General features: G+C 42.8%; 1 protein-coding gene across 1 annotated transcript in view; it reads right to left on the reverse strand.

Moving 5' to 3' along the window:
• LOC134577122 (sulfotransferase 2B1-like) overlaps window positions 1-18,987 on the reverse strand; it is a 91,434-nt gene that overhangs the window by 56,488 nt on the left and 15,959 nt on the right. The window contains exon 2 of the mRNA XM_063435782.1: window positions 5,165-5,322. Coding sequence (XP_063291852.1) covers window positions 5,165-5,309 — 145 coding nt within the window. The 5' untranslated portion in view covers window positions 5,310-5,322. The remainder of the gene's footprint in view (window positions 1-5,164; window positions 5,323-18,987) is intronic.

Genomic DNA, 18,987 nt, shown 5'->3' on the forward strand with positions numbered 1-18,987 from the left:
CCTTCCCTCCCGGGCTCGGCCTGCAAGACTCCCGATATTGACCCCCAAATTGCCCAGTTCCTGAATAAATCAGGCTGGAAATCCAAAAAGGGCCTAGACTACTCCCTTAAGGGCTGTCAGGACAAGATCTTGGATACCCTGGGCCCACTTTCAAAGCTCTACGAGCTGCTGGACGCCACTAGAACTGGCGATTCGATTTTAGACATTGATGTAGCCATCGGTTGGGTACAGAGGGCTATATGCCTAGTGGGGAACGCAAGTACCGCCATGTCCTCTGAGAGGCGCAAGGCAATTCTCCTCAAAATTGACCCGAAATTGGCTGCCATGACGGTAGCGGAGCCGGGCCCTTCCGAAGAAGGGGTCCTGTTCGGTAATTCTTTCGTTAAGGACCTGGGGTCATACGTTAAAACCTTTACGGCCATAGACAAGGCTCAGGCGAACATGAAGCGCATGTTCGCGCCCAAGGTTTTTGGAGGGGCCGGGCGTAGCAGGAACCGTCCACCCGGCCGTGGTTTCCGAGGCTCATTCCGTGCCTCCAGAGGTTCCTTTTTCCCGTCCCGGGGATTTCAGGACTCAAAGACGCCTCCTTTCTTCCCGGCCAGAGGGAGATCTTGGGGCTCCAGATACCCCCGCGGTGCCGCTTCGGGCAGACGCCCTTATGGTGAGTACCCTTTCTTCCCCTGTCGCTCACGGGCGGGTAGCGGGGAGGCTGGCTCTGTTCCACCAAGGGTGGGCATGTATTACTTCGGACGCTTGGGTCCTACAATGTGTGAAAGGTTATCACCTGGACTTTGTCTCTCTGCCTGTCCAATCTTATGTCCCCAGGGAACTGTCTCTTCCCCCAGATCAGGACAGGATGATCTCCGCGGAGGTCGAGGAGATGTTGTCCAAAGGCGCCATAGAAGAATTGCCGTTCGCCGCTCCGGGCTTTACGAGAAATCTCTTCCTGGTACCGAAAAAAGGGGGCGGAGTCCGTCCAGTGATAAACCTCCGCCCTCTCAACGCGTTCCTCCGCTACCAACATTTTCAGATGGAAGGTATCCACTGCCTCAGGGACCTCCTTCGGCAGTCAGACTGGCTAGCCAAGTTGGACATGAAAGACGCATATTTCACGGTCCCGATAGCGGAGGACTACAGAGACTACTTGCACTTCACCTGGCACGGAAGGCGTTGGCGCTTTACCTGCCTACCATTCGGCCTTTCCTCGGCTCCTTGGTGTCTCACCAAGATCATGAAGCCTGTAATGGAGTTCCTCCGCACCCGTGGAGTGCGATTGATCATTTACCTGGACGACATTCTAATCATGTCCCAGTCCAGAGACCACCTCCTAGTACATTTGAGGTGGACGATCGATCTGCTTCAGAACCTGGGTTTCATGGTCAACTGGGACAAGTCGGTCCTGGAACCCGCTCAGTCGATGGAATTCTTGGGTTTCAAGGTGGACTCCGTCCGCCAGTTTCTATACCTACCGGACTCAAAGGTGAAGGCCATCAGGAAGGAGTTGCGAAGGGCTCTTCGTGTATCAGACCTGTCCATCAGACAATTGGCACGGGTTATTGGCCTCCTTGCGGCCTCCATACAAGCGATATTCCCGGGCCCGCTGCACTATCGTGCCCTCCAGAGGCTCAAAGGTTCGCACCTCCGGTCGGGTCATTCATACGAGTCTCGAGTACGACTGGACGAGGAGTCCAGGGACGAGCTGGCGTGGTGGCTGGCACACATGGAAGCCTGGAACGGAAGAGCCATCTTTGGTTCTGTCCCAGACATGGTGATCGAATCAGATGCCAGCTTACACGGCTGGGGTGCTCGCTGTGGCAACGTTTCCACCGGAGGCAGATGGTCCGAGATAGAGAGATCCCTGCACATCAATTGCCTGGAACTCTTAGCTGGGGCATTCGCGATTCGCAGCCTTACCCCAAGACGAGCGAACTGCTGCGTGCTCCTCAAGATGGACAACGTTTCGGCAGTACGCTATATAAACCATCTCGGGGGCACCAAGTCCAGGATGTTAGCCCTGTTGGCAAAGGATTTTTGGCAATTCTGCCTTTCCAACAATGTCTCAGTGACGGCGGAACACATTCCGGGCCGAGACAATTCGGACGCGGATTGGAACTCCAGACATTTGAGAGACTCGGGAGACTGGCACTTGCACGTTTCGGTATTCAAAAGCCTAGACAAGCTATGGGGACGGTTCAGGATGGACTTGTTCGCGTCCCATCTGAACACTCAACTACCGGAGTTTTACAGTTGGAGGCCGGACCCGGCAGCTGTGGCGACAGACGCATTTCTCCAGGAATGGCCATCGGGATGCCTGTATGCGTTTCCCCCATTCAACATGATCGCCCGAACGATCTCGAAGTTGGTTCGTCACGATTGTTGCCTGACGTTGGTCACTCCCCTGTGGAGATCCCGGCCCTGGTTCCCACGCCTGTTGGAGTTGTCAATAGACTACCCCCGATTGATTCCGAGCTTCCCAGATCTACTTCTGGATCCGGACGGGAACTCGCACGGTCTGGTGCTCCTGCAGCAACTGCCTCTGGTAGCGTGGCTCCTTTCAGGGGAACCTGGTCTGTCCCGGATGTTCCGAGGTCAACTCTCCTGCTCCTCAATAACGCCTGGGCTCCCGGTACAAGATCAGCCTACCGGGCCTCATGGAAGTCATGGTCTAATTGGTGCATGGAACGGGCAGTGGATCCCATATCTGCCCCTCTCCATCTGATCCTGGAGTTCCTCACGTTGTTATTTGATGCGGGCAAGGCATACCGCACAATCAACCTTTTCCGCTCGGCGATTTCGGCCGGGCATAGTGGTCTGGATGGTTCACCAGTCGGCAGACATCCTTTTGTATGTCGCCTTCTCAAGGGTATCCGTCTCGCTCGCCCTCCTAGATCCCGTTTCTCGGTCTTCTGGGACGTCAACATCATGTTACAGTTCCTCTCTTCATGGTACCCTAATCATGAACTGAGCCTCAAGCAATTGTCCTCCAAACTGGTGATGCTTCTTTGTTTGATTTCGTGTAAAAGAGTGTCTGATGTTAGGGCCCTTGATTGGGACGCTATTGCTTTTACCCCGGAAGGTGTCGCTTTCAACATATCCAGAAGGACAAAATCGGCATCCAAATCGTTTGTGTACCCTAGGTTCCCAGAATGTCCGGCTCTGTGTCCGGTTGACTGCTTGAAGGCTTATCTGGACGCTACTCAATCTATCCGCTCCTTGGACCTACATCCTTTATTCGTGTCTTTTAAAGCGCCTCACCGACCTGTGTCAACTCCGACTCTGGCGCGTTGGGTACGCTGGCTTTTGTCTTCAGCGGGTATTGACACTTCGGTTTTTACGCCTCACTCTGTTCGGGGCGCCATGGCTTCGAAAGCGTCCGCAGTCGGCTGTCGACTGGAGGACATCATGCGTGCAGCGGACTGGTCTAGGGAATCGACCTTCCGCGACTTCTATTTCAGACCTATTGAACATATCGCATCTCAGGTGATAGCACAGCTTTAAACTTGCATACTAGGAGCCTCCGTGTCTTTAATAAAATTCCCAGATTTTACTATTAACATGACGTAAAGTCATGATTTTATTAAAGACACGGAGGCGAGTATTATTCCCTCCCACCCTCCCGAGGTGGGTTTTTGGGATGAGATGCTATTGGATTCTTCGGGTAAGTTCAATTCGGTCTGTCTTTTGTTATGATTTCCGCATGTCATTTATATGTTATATTAATGATTTTCGTTATGTTTTTCAGATTCCAGTTTTCTATGATTGGTGCTATCGACATTATGTTTTTGATTCAAGTTTTTCTCTCATTGAATTGCCTACAGTTTGTTTTGGTAAGTCTACAGTTGGGAGTTCTGGATATTACCATATTTCTCTCTCTCTTTTAGCTTGATGTTATCGGTTGGTTACCGTTTACTGTTCTGGACAAGTTGGATTTCGTTCTTCTTACCTGATCTTCGGTTTTCGCAAGAAAGAGGGGGATTGTGGGAAACACAGGCCTTATATACTCACTTCCTCTGTTATGTGATTGGTTGCCTGTGTATCTATACTGTTTTTTCTTTCATTTTTTACAATATTCATATTCCTCTATCTTTGCTGCTGAGGAAATAAAGAAAGAGTTATGCATAATACTCGCCTCCGTGTCTTTAATAAAATCATGACTTTACGTCATGTTAATAGTAAAATCTGGGAATTTTATGACTTTCTCAGATAAATACATTTTTACCAACAACCAAATTAATGGGTAAAAAAAAATAAAGTTGCTATAATCAAACTTTCGGAAAAATATTAGAGTAATTGTTAGAAAGTGAGCAATGAGCATAATTGATACGTAATTTGCAGTATGGTTTGTATTAATAATTTGCACATCTCCATAAACAAAATTTTGATTTCTACCAGTATTTGTAATAATATAAAATGTGTACATTTGTAACAGTGTGATTGACAATATGTAGTTGGGTACAGGAAAAAGAAAGAAGAGAGTCAACACCATATATATATATTTTTTTTATTCCACTAAAATTCACCCAAACTTGTGGAACTATTTTGGGCAGCCCACCCACGGTGAACCAGTCACAGAGGACTTCCATGATTTTTTAGAATCCCTGAACCGATCTGGGTGAAATTTGAATATGTTGGTCACCCAGATCTGGGCTATCAGGGGACATATTATATGTGGGGATACCCCATGTATAAAGGGGTGTTCCAGATATTGGGGAAAATAGTGATTTTTCTGCCTGGAGATAATCAAGTTATTACGTTATCAGACTTGATTATCTCCAGGGCTAGGGGAGGGAATTGTATGTTTGTGCTGGGTGTGTTTTATGATTTTACTGTATGTGACTTGCATAAAAGCCGATGTGTAGTAATTAAAGACAGTTCATTTTGTACCCTTCTTCTTGAGTTCGGCTGATATTTGGGAATTCGTATGCTTTACTAAGGGAATTATCTTGTAAAGCTATTGGTATTTCGTATGGATTTCGTCTATTGCAACTACCGAACAGAGAGCTATATATACTAGGCTCTGGCAGTTCGGGAGGAAACTACCAAAGGAGGTTTAAATACACTTGGTTTCCTTACAATCACCTTCCAATTTAGAATGCATACTGAGAAAATAAGATTCTTAATTATCTCAATGGCAGTAAGGGGTTGGCTTATCGAACCATCGTACCTGATTTGGGAAATGTTACATTAAAAATATCATCATCACGTGTTTGAAACTCTTTCCATGCATAGTTTAGGCTCTCTTCAGTGTGAACTGTTGCTGGTACTTTCATTCCATGAAAATCCATGAATTCTCTGGAAATTTGCAACATTTTGAAACAGTTTCTAAACAAGGATAAGACATTGAGGTTTTAAGATTGTGTAGAAATGTACATTATGGTTCAAATGGTTAGTATATTAAAAGCATTAAAATACAAACTATACAAACTTATATACCAAGAAAAGTTATAGTATGTGATTGTTTTCCTTTTCACTGCAGAAATAGGCCTTTTGTATTTAGAGAAAGAAGATAAAACATATAAATCTCTACTGTATCCCAAGTTGTTTCTCAATGGTTTAACCCAAATAAAACACAATTGCATTACAAATCAAGGTCAGTAATCAGAAACTGTAGATGTACCAAAGAAGTTGGGGCATTAGTGGTAGCAATATATTGTATAAGAATAAAGATTGAACATGAATATGTCCTACTGGTATCAGCAGTAAATGAGTTGCATACCGCCATTCAAAGCCTACTAATTCTAACTGTTATGTAACATATGGTAATTTCTATAAATAACTAATTTTAAATAAACAAATAACAAGTATGGTCAGTTTGCTCTCAATACTTACCACATCTTCAAATCAATGCAGTACAGTAAGATGCACATTTTCCTCCATGAAAAGCTTAAACAATACACAAACCATGCTTTTAAAATGTTGGTGAAAGGAATCAGCCGCAAACAGATCAATATTAAAAATTAAGTTTTAAAAAATTAGGAAGGGTTTCCAAGGGCTCCCTATATGCAACGATGCAGCAATTAAGGTGCATTCATATTTCAAAAACAATGTGTGAAAGTGTGATGGTTTAAAAAAAAAAAAAAAAAAAAAGCTAAACTGCCCCGGCATAACAATAAGTTTTGTGTGGTATAGGTTAATATAGATTAAAATAACTGCAGCTGCCCATACAGTTTCTAGTCATTTCCTATTCTACGAATGGGATGGGATGGAGGTTCACTATGCCATAAAACATTCTATTAATTCAGAGGGCATCATTTTAGCCCACTAATATATTATCAATAATTATTATACTTGTAGCACTAGAGTGATGATAAACATTGTAGCTTTAAAATCACTTTTTAATAAACCAGTATAATTTTTCCCTCCACATCATTTTTTAACTAGCATTAATACTATAAAAAAAAGTGCAAAGTATAAGCTAACAGGAAAAAAAAATCACAGTATATACAGATGCAATTTTTATGTGTGTAGAAGTTTATGAAAAATATTTAATAGGTAACCAAACAGTGAGTTCACAGCAGAGCAGCACACTACAGCTCATTCTCTAGTTATTCATTCCCACATTTTTTTCTGGCTTTCAAGGGACACTACCACCTCCGTATCAGCAGTTGTTACTGGGACAGGTATAGACATTTAAGATAGTGCCCAGACAACACTACCCGATAGCAAATTAAATTAAAGGGACATTACAGGCACCAAAACAACTTTAGCTTACTGAAGCAGTTTGTGTGTATAAATCATGCCTCATTTAGGAGTTAAATCACTTTTTCTTTTTCTGTTTATGCAGCCACATACCTCCCCTGTCTGACTGACACAGCCTGCATGAAAACAAAATTGTTTAATTTTCAATCAGATGTAGCTTGCTTTAAAAGTTATTTCCTGCTCTGTGAATCGAACGTTTGATACATAAAAAAGGCTCCTGCAGGATCTAGGAAGCTATTAACAGAACAGGAGATATATTCTAAATTAAACAGCATTTGCAAGAAAGGAAATATAAGGAAGGCTGTGTAAGTCACATGCAGTGAGGTATGATTAGGGCTGCATAAACAAAGTTATTTAACTCCTAAATGGCAGAGAATTGAGCAGTGAGACTGCAGGGGGTAGATCCAAACACCAAAACTGCTTCATTAAGCTAAACTTGTTTATGACTTCTAGCAAACCTGAACAGTGCTCAGATCACCTACAGCAGGAAGAAAAAGGCCTTATGCATGTCTGAGTTTTTGAAAGTCTGAGTTTTAAAAGACCCCTTCTAGCAAACCTAAACAGTGCTCAGATCACCTACAGCTGGAAGGAAAAGGCCTTATGCATGTCTGAGTTTTTGAAAGGTAGACTATGGAGGAAACTATCTAGCCTTAATACTGGACACTATCATTTTATTGAATTTTAACCACTTGCATATTTTTGTAAAACTATGTATCTCTAACCACCATTTCTTTGTCATTGTATCTTTACTGGGTGTGCTTGTTCGTGTGTGTGTGTATGTATATATATATATATATGTATATGTATGAGTGAGTGTTTGTTCATACACACATATATACTGCAGTCTGTCTTGTCCTGCATGCTAAAGCTAGTTGCTCCGTGCCCTGCTCATCATTGTTTTGTTAACTTAAATGTTATTCAACATTCTGCTTATCTCTAAAGACTTTCTCTGTTATTTCTGCTCCCCCCCTTCTTTTATTGATACCCGCCCGAATGTCTTGCTTGACCAATCCTCATCTCCTCTGTGCATCTCCATTCCATAGCTTTTATTGCAGTCCTGTTTTGACCCTATCATCTCTGTCTTCCACAGTCTGAGTTTGAAAAGACCACTTCTAGCAAACCTGAACAGTGCTCAGATTCCCGCCCACCCCACGTTTCTTACTACATTTATAGATAGAATCCCACACACAACTTTAAATAATTTCAAATAGCAACTGCAAACACTACCAGTAATGAGCACGATCCACCTTCTTAACCCCTAACACCCAGTCCTTCCCCATACTTCTGCTCATTCTCCTCTAATTACCTACCCATCAGAGCAATGCTCTATATTCTCCTCCTCTCCTTCTCTCTCATCTCCCTCAGGATCAAAATATCCCCTTCCACCCACTTCCCTCAACAGCACACTCACATTAATCCCTCTTTGCTACACTCCTCCCTTCTCTCATCTCAAGCCCTGCACTAATTTCTCTATTCTCTCTCTCCTGCTCTAACCCAATCTCACCCTAGTCGCCACCCATATAAAACCCATTCACACCTCCTGTCACTATCTCTCCACCTACTTCTGGCAGCTGGGGACGTCTCTCCCAACCCAGGGCCCCTCATCTCATCTGCTCATACTAAAATAACCAGAAACCATGCAAACCTCCTCCAAATACCCTGCAGTTTATCCTCCTCTACCAAAATTCAGTGTGCACTCTGGAACGCTCGCTCCATTTGTAGTAATATCAAATTTACAGCTATACATGACCTCATCATCTCTAACTCACTCACAATACTGGCATTCACTGAGACCTGGCTGTCCCCATCCGATACTGCTACTCCTGCTTCTTTATGTTTCGGTGGTCTACAGTTCTCCCATACTCCCATACTCGACTGTAAAGGAGGTGGTGCATCCTTCTGTCCCCTCAATGTACCTTTCAACCTATCCTCCCTGCCCCTGCCCTATCCTTTAATTCCTTTGAAGTTCACACTGTACACCTTTTTAAGCCCACTCCTTTAAGAATTGCCATCATCTATCGCCCCCCCGGTCACCCTAAACTATTTATTGAACACTTTTCCTCCTGGTTACCCCACTTTCTTTCCTCTAGCACTTCCTCCCTCATACTTGGGGACTTCAATATCCCTATCAACAAGCTCAACTGCCCTGATGCCTCCCGTCTGCTCTCTGTAACCTTCTCCTTTGGACTCACACAGATTTATACCTCAGCAACTCACACCGCAGAAAACACTCTTGACCTCATCTTCACCAATCTCTGTACCACCTCTGATCTCTCCACTGTTCCATTTCCTTTGTCTGACCACCGTCTGCTAACATTTAACATCTGCATACCCCATGCCAAAATTTCACCACCATCAACTCTCCAACCTCGCAGAAACCTCAACTCCCTCGATCTCCAGCACTTCTCCACCAAACTCCAAACACTCCTTTTACCCATCTCAAATCTCAACTGCCCTAACTCTGCAACCACACTCTACAGCTCCACTCTCTCCTCTCAACTTGACATCATGGCACCTCCTACAGTTAAACATAGCAAGCGCCCCGAATTACAACCCTGGCACACCAAGCTGACCCGTTACCTCCAAAAATGTTCCAGAACTGCTGAACGCTGCTGGAGAAAGTCTCACTTTGCATCTGCCCACTATAAATTTATGCTACGCTCCTACAGCATGGCTCTTTCCTCTGCAAAAGTAAACTACTTCAACACCCTCATAAGCACACTGTCCCATCAACCCAAACACCTGTTTCACACTTTTGATGCTCTTCTTCGTCCACAAACTTCGCATCTCATTTCACTGAGAAGATCTCTACAATCAGGAACGAGATCTCTAATCTCTCTCCTACCCCTATCAATACAACACTGAACCCCACTCCCCCTGCCATCCTATGCTCATTTGCACCTGCTACAGCACAAGAGGTTTCTGCTCTGCTCCTGTCCTCCCGCCCCACCACCTGTTCCCTCGATCCTATTCCCTCACATCTCATCCGCACTTTGTCTCCCTCTCTTGCTCTTCCTCTCGCTAACATCTTCAATCTCTCCCTTTCCTCTGGCACATTTCCCTCACCCTTCAAACATGCAACTGTATCCCCGAATCTGAAAAAGCCGAACCTTGATCCTAACTCCCCATCTAACTACCGCCCTATCTCGATATTGCCATTTGCCTCCAAGATCCTTGAGAGAGTTGTGTATGCCAGATTGATGGACTTTCTCGAATCCAACTCTCTGCTTGACCCCCTTCAGTCTGGATTCCGCACTGGTCACTCTTTTGAAACTGCTGTGACCAAAGTATCCAACAACTTAATTGCTGCTAAATCTCGCGGTCAATACTCTATCCTAATCCTCCTTGATCTTTCTGCCACCTTTGACACTGTTGATCATCAACAGCTTCTTCACATTCTCCGTAACTTTGGTCTACGGGATACTGCTTTATCCTGGTGCTCCTTCTACCTCTCCCAGCGCTCTATTAGTGTTTCTTTCTCTGGCACTGCCTCTTCTCCCCAACCCCTTTCTGTCGGCGTCCCCCAAGGTTCTGTCCTCGGCCCCCTACTTTTCTCTAAGAAAAAACAGGGAGAAGAGTCAGCGCTAAGCTGCCACAGAGAAATATATACAACTCAGTAAACGGCTGCACACCTTAATATGAAAGGGGAGTTCCCTCTAATCCCCTTGTAGTAAATAGAATACAAAAGTAACACAAAACAGAGGAAGGGTGCGCCTAAATTCAATAAAAATATAAATATAAGTACAGAAAACTTTACGTAAGTCCAGAATGGTACAATCCTCGTGAATATGGAAGGCACTTGAGAATGGAGTAGGTCTTTACAGATATGTGCTTGTAGTTCAGAAGAACATATAAAAAAAGAAAATAACAAGACTCCAATGGCACAGTATGTAAAAGATACACAATAATAAAATAGTGGTAAGTATTACTCACACTTTTCAGAGCTAAAATCCAGCTCTGATATTGAATGCGTGAAGTGGAATAATCCCCACTCAAGGATGTGTGAAGTAGCGCTGGTTGGCAGGTATGTCGGGTGAGTCAGAAGTCCAACGTTGGTGCAATCCAGCCGAAAATTATAAAGGAAAAATATATAGTGCTCTCTGTTTTATAGATAAAACAATAATAAGAGATGGAAATGTACTCACGATATATAGAGCAGACTATACTGCTCGATGTAAGCGTCTGGGTGGTATAATCCCCACCTATGGATTCTTTATGCTTCTTTCTTAAGTATTGAATATCAGTGTAGCCAGGTGAAAATAAAAATGGAATTAAAAATAATAAAATATAATAAAAAGGAATATGGCAGTCAGAATATATGGTGCCAAAATAGTTCCTTTATTACAATATATGTACCGTATATACTCGAGTATAAGCCGAGTTTTGCAGCACAATTTTTGTGCTGAAAAACCCCAACTCGGCTTATACTCGAGTCAGTGTCTGTATTATGGCAATTTGCATTGCCATAATACAGACAGGGGGCTGTGGGGGCTGCAGAGAGTTTACTTACCTCTCCTGCAGCTCCTGTCAGCTCCCTTTTCCTCCCTGCTGGTCTGGTCAGCACCTCTGTCAGCTCCCAGTGTAAGTCTTGCGAGAGCCGCGGGGTCATAGTGCGGCTCTCGCATGACTTACACTGGGACTTGCAGAGGGAGCTGACCGGACCATTGCGGAGGAGGAGGGAGCTGACAGGAGCTGCAGGAGAGGTAAGCAAGAGCTCTGCCAGCCCCCTCCTACACGGTGCCTATCCACTGGACCACCAGGGAGTGAGAGCCCCCCTCCCTGTCATGTATCAAGCAGGGAGGGGGACGAAAAAATTAATAAAAATATAAATAATAATAAAAAAAAAATTATTTAACAAAAAAAATTATTAAAATAATAATAAAAAAAAATTCCCACCCCCCACCAAGGCTCTGAAACACACACACACACACACACACACACACTGCAACCCTTTGTGTCACTATACCCCACTCCCTCTAGCACATATCCCTTTAACATGTAAGCTCATTGAGCAGGGCCCTTAACCCCCTCTGTTCCTGTACATCCAGTGGTCTGATCTCAATTATGTGTCTGTTAGTCCACCCATTGTACAGCGCTACGGAATGTGTTGGCGCTATATAAATAATAAAATAATAATGATAATAATGTGACTATAGTGTCCCTTTAAGTGTTATCAAGGTGGGAGCGCTGCTTTCAGGAAGAGCACATCTGTGACACTAGAATGTTATTGTTTTAATATATAATTAAGTGGATAAACAATCACTTATTTGCCACTCACATATCCCTTTAACATTAAAGATTGCCCTAGTTCTCACAAGTGTAGTTTATTCTCGTACCAGGAAGATGGTTTGGTTTAATTCCAGGGAGCTAAAAACAATGGGACAAAAGAGGAAACGTATGAACTTAAATGCCAAAGCAACTTGATCATGGGTTGAACAATAGCAGGCTTGATTAGATCAATACCAGTTCATTCACTACACATTTATATGCTATGTACTGACTCTAGTCAATAGTGTATTCACAATGAGTATGTGAAAATGAACGCCAACCACTGTTTGAATGTTATTCTATGTTACTGATATTGCAAGCATATATATATAATCTTATAAACTCAGCTATAAATTATTGTAATGGATTAAGGTTTTAGATGTCTATATTTATATTTGTATTTAATAAAATATTTAAAAAGATAAAACTTTATTGCTTTCAAGATAATCCCTATTTTATATTGTATTCTCAATTATTTATATATTTTTAAATAGAGGAACTCTTACTAACTATATAATATTATGGCTAAGATATCTGTATGGTTAGCCCTACTAAAATACATGTTATAGTGGTAAATAGGGGAACCGAGTGCGGTTACAATAATAAGATTCTTCATCTTTACAAAGATATATTAACCCCTTAAAGACCGAGGGCGTTCTCTGTCGTCCATTTCGCGGTGGTCCTACAAGCCGGCGGGCTACATAGAACAACCCCGCCGTCCTTTGTACTTACCGGGTCCCCGCCATTCCCCCAATGGCGGTCGCGATCCTGGGGTCGGCTTCCAGGCAGACCTCCTCTGCCCAATCCTGCACCCCCCCACTGGCCATGTGATTGTGGGGTCCTTGCGATCACATGGCCGGAATAGCCAGCTTATGCAGTGCCTGCCTGAGCTCACATATATATATATATATATATATATATATATATATTATTATTATTTATTTTTTTTTAAGTACATTTATTTGCACAAACAAATACATAAGCCATTAAAATATATATCTATATATATATATATATATATATATATATATGTATATATATATATATATATACACACACACACACACACACACACACACACAATCAACAAATAAATTGAAAAAAATGAAATAAAAAATAAAAATAAATATAAAAAAACTTTTATACTATTTCTAACTTGTTCTAACTATACTTTGACATTAATATACATATTAAATTCAAAATACATTTAGAATGACATTATAAATACACACACACATTTATATATATATATATATATATATATATATATATATATATATATATATATATTGTGACCTTTATGGGCAAAGCAACACAGTCATCTAGGGTAATAGGCATAGAACAACAGTCTCTTGTGCAAAAATCGTGGGGTTTATTTAGAGCGTGCACAAAATCCATACAGCAATCAGTTTGTTCAAAAACTGCAGCACAACAGAAAGGAAAATCTACAAAATAAATCCTAGCTCAAATTTGAGCACTAACTAAACATAAAGAAATGTCCCTTACTAACCAGGGTAATAAACTACACAAATCAAAAATAAGCATTGGTTTCACCAACCTTTAGGACTTTGTTTAGATGCTGCTCTGCACAGACCTGCTCTCTCTGCAGGTCAGATTGTATCTGACCTATTTATGCTCTGAGACCTGCTAATTAAAGCCTCAGCAGTTGCTAAATGGGCAGGTGAATGAGTATAGACTATGGAGGATTCTGGGTCCTAGATACCTTCCTTCTATTACCCTCCCATAGACTGTCACATATCCCCCCCGCCAGCTTAGACCCATCGGTCGTAGCGACCTTTGACAACAAACAATCGACTCTGAATAAACCATCTGCATTCCCCTGGTCTTTACCAGCTCTATGCTCCATAGAGAAGTTATATGGCTGAAGACTAAGGAACCACCTAGTTACTCTGGCATTTGTTTCCTTGTTATGTCTCATCCACGTCAAAGGCGCATGATCTGTGACAAGTTTGAACCTTCTCCCCAACAGATAATACTTAAGTGTTTCCAGTGCCCATTTTATGGACAAGCATTCTTTCTCAACCACTGAGTATCTCTGTTCATGGGGATTCAGCTTCTTGCTCAGGTACATAATGGGATGTTCTTCTCCCCTGTGTACCTGAGAAAGAACCGCTCCTAGGCCCACATCAGACGCATCTGTCTGTACCACAAATTCTTTTGTAAAGTCAGGGGCAACCAAAATTGGGTCAGCACACAAAACCTCCTTCAGGGTACTAAATGCCTTCTCTACCTCGGGAGTCCACTTGATCATAACTGGGCCTTTTGCCTTAGTTAGCTCTGTCAACGGGTTTGCGATCGTAGCAAAGTTAGGTATGAATCTACAGTAGTAGCCCACTAAGCCCAGAAATGCCCGAACTTGTTTCTTTGTCACAGGACGTGGCCAATCCACAATAGCATCTACCTTACTTTTCTGTGGTTTCAGGAGACCCCTCCCAATAGTGTAGCCCAAATACTTAGCCTCCTCCAAACCTATCGTACATTTGGATGGATTGGCAGTTAGACCTGCATCTCTTATAGACTTATTACTGCCTGAACTCGGGGAAGGTGCGTTTACCAATCTGTACTGTGTATAACCACATCGTCAAGGTAGGCAGCCGCGTATTCACTATGGGGCCTAAGGATTCTATCCATCATTCTTTGGAAGGTGGCAGGTGCACCATGCAACCCAAAAGGTAAGACTTTATAGTGAAATAAACCATCTGGTGTGGAAAAAGCTGTTTTTTCTTTGGCCCGCTCCGTTAAGGGAATTTGCCAATAACCTTTAGTCAGATCTAATGTAGTCAGATATCTGGACCATCCTAATCTCTCTATTAGGTCATCAACTCATAGGATTACTCCATTCACTTTGTGATTCCTCGATAACCCCTAGCTCAAGCATCTTTCGGACCTCTGCTTTGATGGCTTCTTTTCTGGCCTCTGGGATTCGGTAGGGTTTTAAGTTAACCCTTTTTCCAGGTTCCGTAATTATGTCATGTTCAATAACATGAGTCTTTCCTGGTATTGGAGCAAACACATCCCGATTTCTAAGAACAAACTCTCTGACCTCATTTTTCTGATGAGGTGCTAGAGTGTCAGCAATGTTAACCTCTGGTACTTTGTCTACTTTGGCCAGAGGAACTTTGTCTGTCATGGCCATCAAGGCCTCTCTGTCTGTCCAGTATTTAAGTAAATTTATATGGTATATTTGTTCGGGCTTTCTTCTACCAGGTTGTCTCACCTTATAATTAACCTCATTGACTCGTTCAATGATCTCGTATGGGCCATGCCAGTTTGCCAGGAATTTACTTTCTACTGTGGGGATTAGTACCATAACCCTGTCTCCCGGTTGAAAGACCCTAAGTCTAGCATTCCTGTTATAACTAGCTTTCTGGGCTTCCTGAGCTCTCTCCATATTTTCCCTGACAATTGGCATTATGGCCTCAATGCGATCCTGCATTTGTGCCACATGTTCAATAACACTCCTATGAGGCGTGTGTTCCTGTTCCCATGTTTCCTTCGCAACATCAAGGAGACCTCTAGGATGTCTGCCATATAATAATTCAAAAGGTGAGAACCCTGTGGAAGCTTGGGGGACTTCTCTGATAGCAAACATTAGATATGGGAGCAAACAATCCCAATTCTTACCATCTTTATCAATTACCTTACGGAGCATTGCTTTTAATGTTTTATTAAATCTTTCCACTAACCCATCAGTTTGTGGGTGATACACTGAAGTTTTCAATTGTCTAATCTTCGACAAGTTACATAGCTCTTTCATCACTCGTGACATGAAAGGAGTACCTTGGTCTGTAAGTACTTCTCTAGGTAGTCCAACCCGGCTGAACATAAACATTAACTCTCTGGAAATGGTTTTAGCTGAGGTATTTCTTAAAGGTATAGCTTCGGGATACCGGGTAGCATAATCTAGTACTACCAATATATATTGGTGCCCCCTAGCGGATTTAAGTAAAGGACCAACCAGGTCCATAGCAATTCTTTCACATGGGACTTCTATAATGGGAAGAGGAATGAGGGGATTATGGAAAGTTTGGAATGGAGCCTTTCTTTGGCATTCTGGGCATGACTTGCAAAATAGCTCTATAGCAGAGTAAATTCCTGGCCAGTAAAATCTTCTTAGTACTCTCTCCCTGGTTTTTTCAATCCCAAGATGCCCCCCTAATACATGGCTGTGAGCTAGTTTTAAGACTAGGCTTCTGTGGGATTGAGGTACCAGTAATTGCTCAACCTCTTCAACCCCCCTCCTCTCTACTCGGTAAAGTAAAATATTTTTTTCTGCAAAATAGGGAAGGTACAATTGGGTTTCCGGGTTAACAGGAGTACCTTCCACTACCTGAACATTGTTACGGGCAGCTACCAATGTTTGATCCTCCCATTGGGCAGCCCTAAAATTTCCTGAACTAATACCTAGATGATGGAACTCCACCTCTTCCCTTAGATTTTCTACTTGGGAGGAATCACTTTCATTGTGTTCCCCTTCCTCACCCAAACATACGACAGTGGGTTCATTTTCACTAGATTGCTCCAAATCAATCGTAGAAAAGGGGAAACCATTCTCTAACCCCACTGTTTCTGCCTCTACCTCTGTACGCTTATCCTGTGTTATTACAGTATTTTCCCAAATTTTCCAAAAGAGGGGAAAATCACGCCCCAATACAGCATCATAAGGCAATGATGGTACCACCCCAACTCTATGTTTTATCACCCCTACCGCGGTATTAAATTCCACCTCGGCCGTGGGGTACATGTGGGTGTCACCATGTATGCATATTATATCCAACACGTGAATTTTATCTACTTGCTCACTCTGAAGTAAAGATCTCTTTACCAATGAAACCTCACTCCCAGAATCTAAGAGTGCTTGCACACTCCTCCCCTCCATATTTACAGATTTGACATGATTAATACCACCAGTACTTGTTAAAGCAGACATTTGTGTGTATACCAACATTGCACCATGTTTCTCCCCCCTCCCCAAATTACATTCCATAGGTTCATCAGTCTGTGGACAGTTACGTGCAATATGTCCAATCTCCTGACATCTATAACACTTTATCTCTTTCTCAGTCTGGCCTTGTGGCCGGGTTGGGAACCTGGGTACCCAATTTTCCAGGTAGTCAGTCTGTCTATGGGTCTGTACAGAATCTTTTTTCCCATCGGTTTCTTTAAACCCACCAGACTTCTTTGAAGGTATCCTGTTACCTTGCAATTTGGCGTTGAGGTAAGGTTCTTTACTCTGAGTTTCATTGGCAAACCTGTATCTCTCTGTCAAGTTCATCATTTCTTCAGGGTCCTTTGGATCCGCTTGACTGACCCATTTCCGTAGCGCTATCGGCAGACTCCTGAGGAAGTGATCCATAACCACCTTTTCAATGATTACTGCAGCAGAGTTGATTTCTGGCTGTAGCCACTTCTGGGCAAGTCTCAAGAGGTCATACATTTGTGACCTAGTAGGTTTCTCGGTATCATAAACCCAAGCATTATATCTTTGGGCTCGCACTGCAGGCGTAATTCCAAGCTGTGTTAGTATTTCCGCTTTCAATCGGTCATAGTCTTGTGCTTGGCTGAGAGGCAAATCATCATACGCTTTTTGTGATTCTCCACTGAGGCAAGGGGCTAATAATCCTGCCCACTGACCTGGAGGCCATCCTTCTTGGGTAGCAATCCTTTCAAAGGTTGTCAGGTAAGCCTCCATGTCATCAACCTCACTCACTTTATGTAAAAAGTCATTAACTCTAATTCGGCGCCCCCTATCCATAGTAGGGGTAGTTACACTTGACAGCATGGTTTGTTGCAAAGCACTTGTTAGTTTGTCTCTGTCTTCCCGCTGAGTTTCCATAATGCAGTCTATTTGTGTGGCCAATAAGCGGTTTGTCTCCTGTTGGACCACAACAGCATGTCGCTGTGTCTCCATGAGGCTACTGATCTGCGCCGCTGTTACACGGTTTGTGTCTTGCTGGGTAGTAGTAGCCTGTACCAAGGCTTTTACTAACTCTTCCATCTTGCTTGTTGGTTTTTTTTTTTTTTTAGCCACTTGGTAAATACCACACACACCACACCTGCAGGCCTCTGTTTCAAACAACCAGTTTCAGTTTGCAGAGTCGCAGTACCTTAGGCCTCTATACCCACAGACCGTATAAATGTGCTTTAAATGCCCGCATCCTCCACCATCTTGTGACCTTTATGGGCAAAGCAACACAGTCCTCTAGGGTAACAGGCATAGAACAACAGTCTCTTGTGCAAAAATGGTGGGGTTTATTTAGAGCGTGCACAAAATCCATACAGCAATCAGTTTGTTCAAAAACAGCAGCACAACAGAAAGGAAAATCTACAAAATAAATCCTAACTCAAATTTGAGCACTAACTAAACATAAAGAAATGTCCCTTACTAACCAGGGTAATAAACTACACAAATCAAAAATAAGCATTGGTTTCACCAACCTTTAGCACTTTGTTTAGATGCTGCTCTGCAAAGACCTGCTCTCTCTGCAGGTCAGATTGTATCTGACCTCTTTCTGCTCTGAGACCTGCTAATTAAAGCCTCAGCAGTTGCTAAATGGGCAGGTGAATGAGTATAGACTATGGAGGATTCTGAGTCCTAGATACCTTCCTTCTATTACCCTCCCATAGACTCTGTCACAATATATATATACACACTTTTAAAATAAAATAAAGGGAACACAAAAACAACACATCCTAGATCTGAATGAATTAAATATTCTTCTGAAATACTTTGTTCTTTACATAGTTGAATGTGCGGACAACAAAATCACACAAAAATGAAAAAATGGAAATCAAAATTTTCAACCCATGGAGGTCTGGATTTGGAGTCACACTCAAAATTAAAGTGGAAAAACACACTACAGGCTGATCTAACTTTGATGTAATGTCCTTAAAACAAGTCAAAATGAGGCTCAGTAGTGTGTGTGGCCTCCACGTGCCTGTATGAACTCCCTACAACGCCTGTGCATGCTCCTGATGAAGTGGCGGATGGTCTGCTGA

This window comes from Pelobates fuscus, chromosome 11 (assembly GCF_036172605.1).
Source record: "Pelobates fuscus isolate aPelFus1 chromosome 11, aPelFus1.pri, whole genome shotgun sequence".
In the NCBI taxonomy this organism is placed as follows: Eukaryota; Metazoa; Chordata; class Amphibia; order Anura; family Pelobatidae; genus Pelobates; species Pelobates fuscus.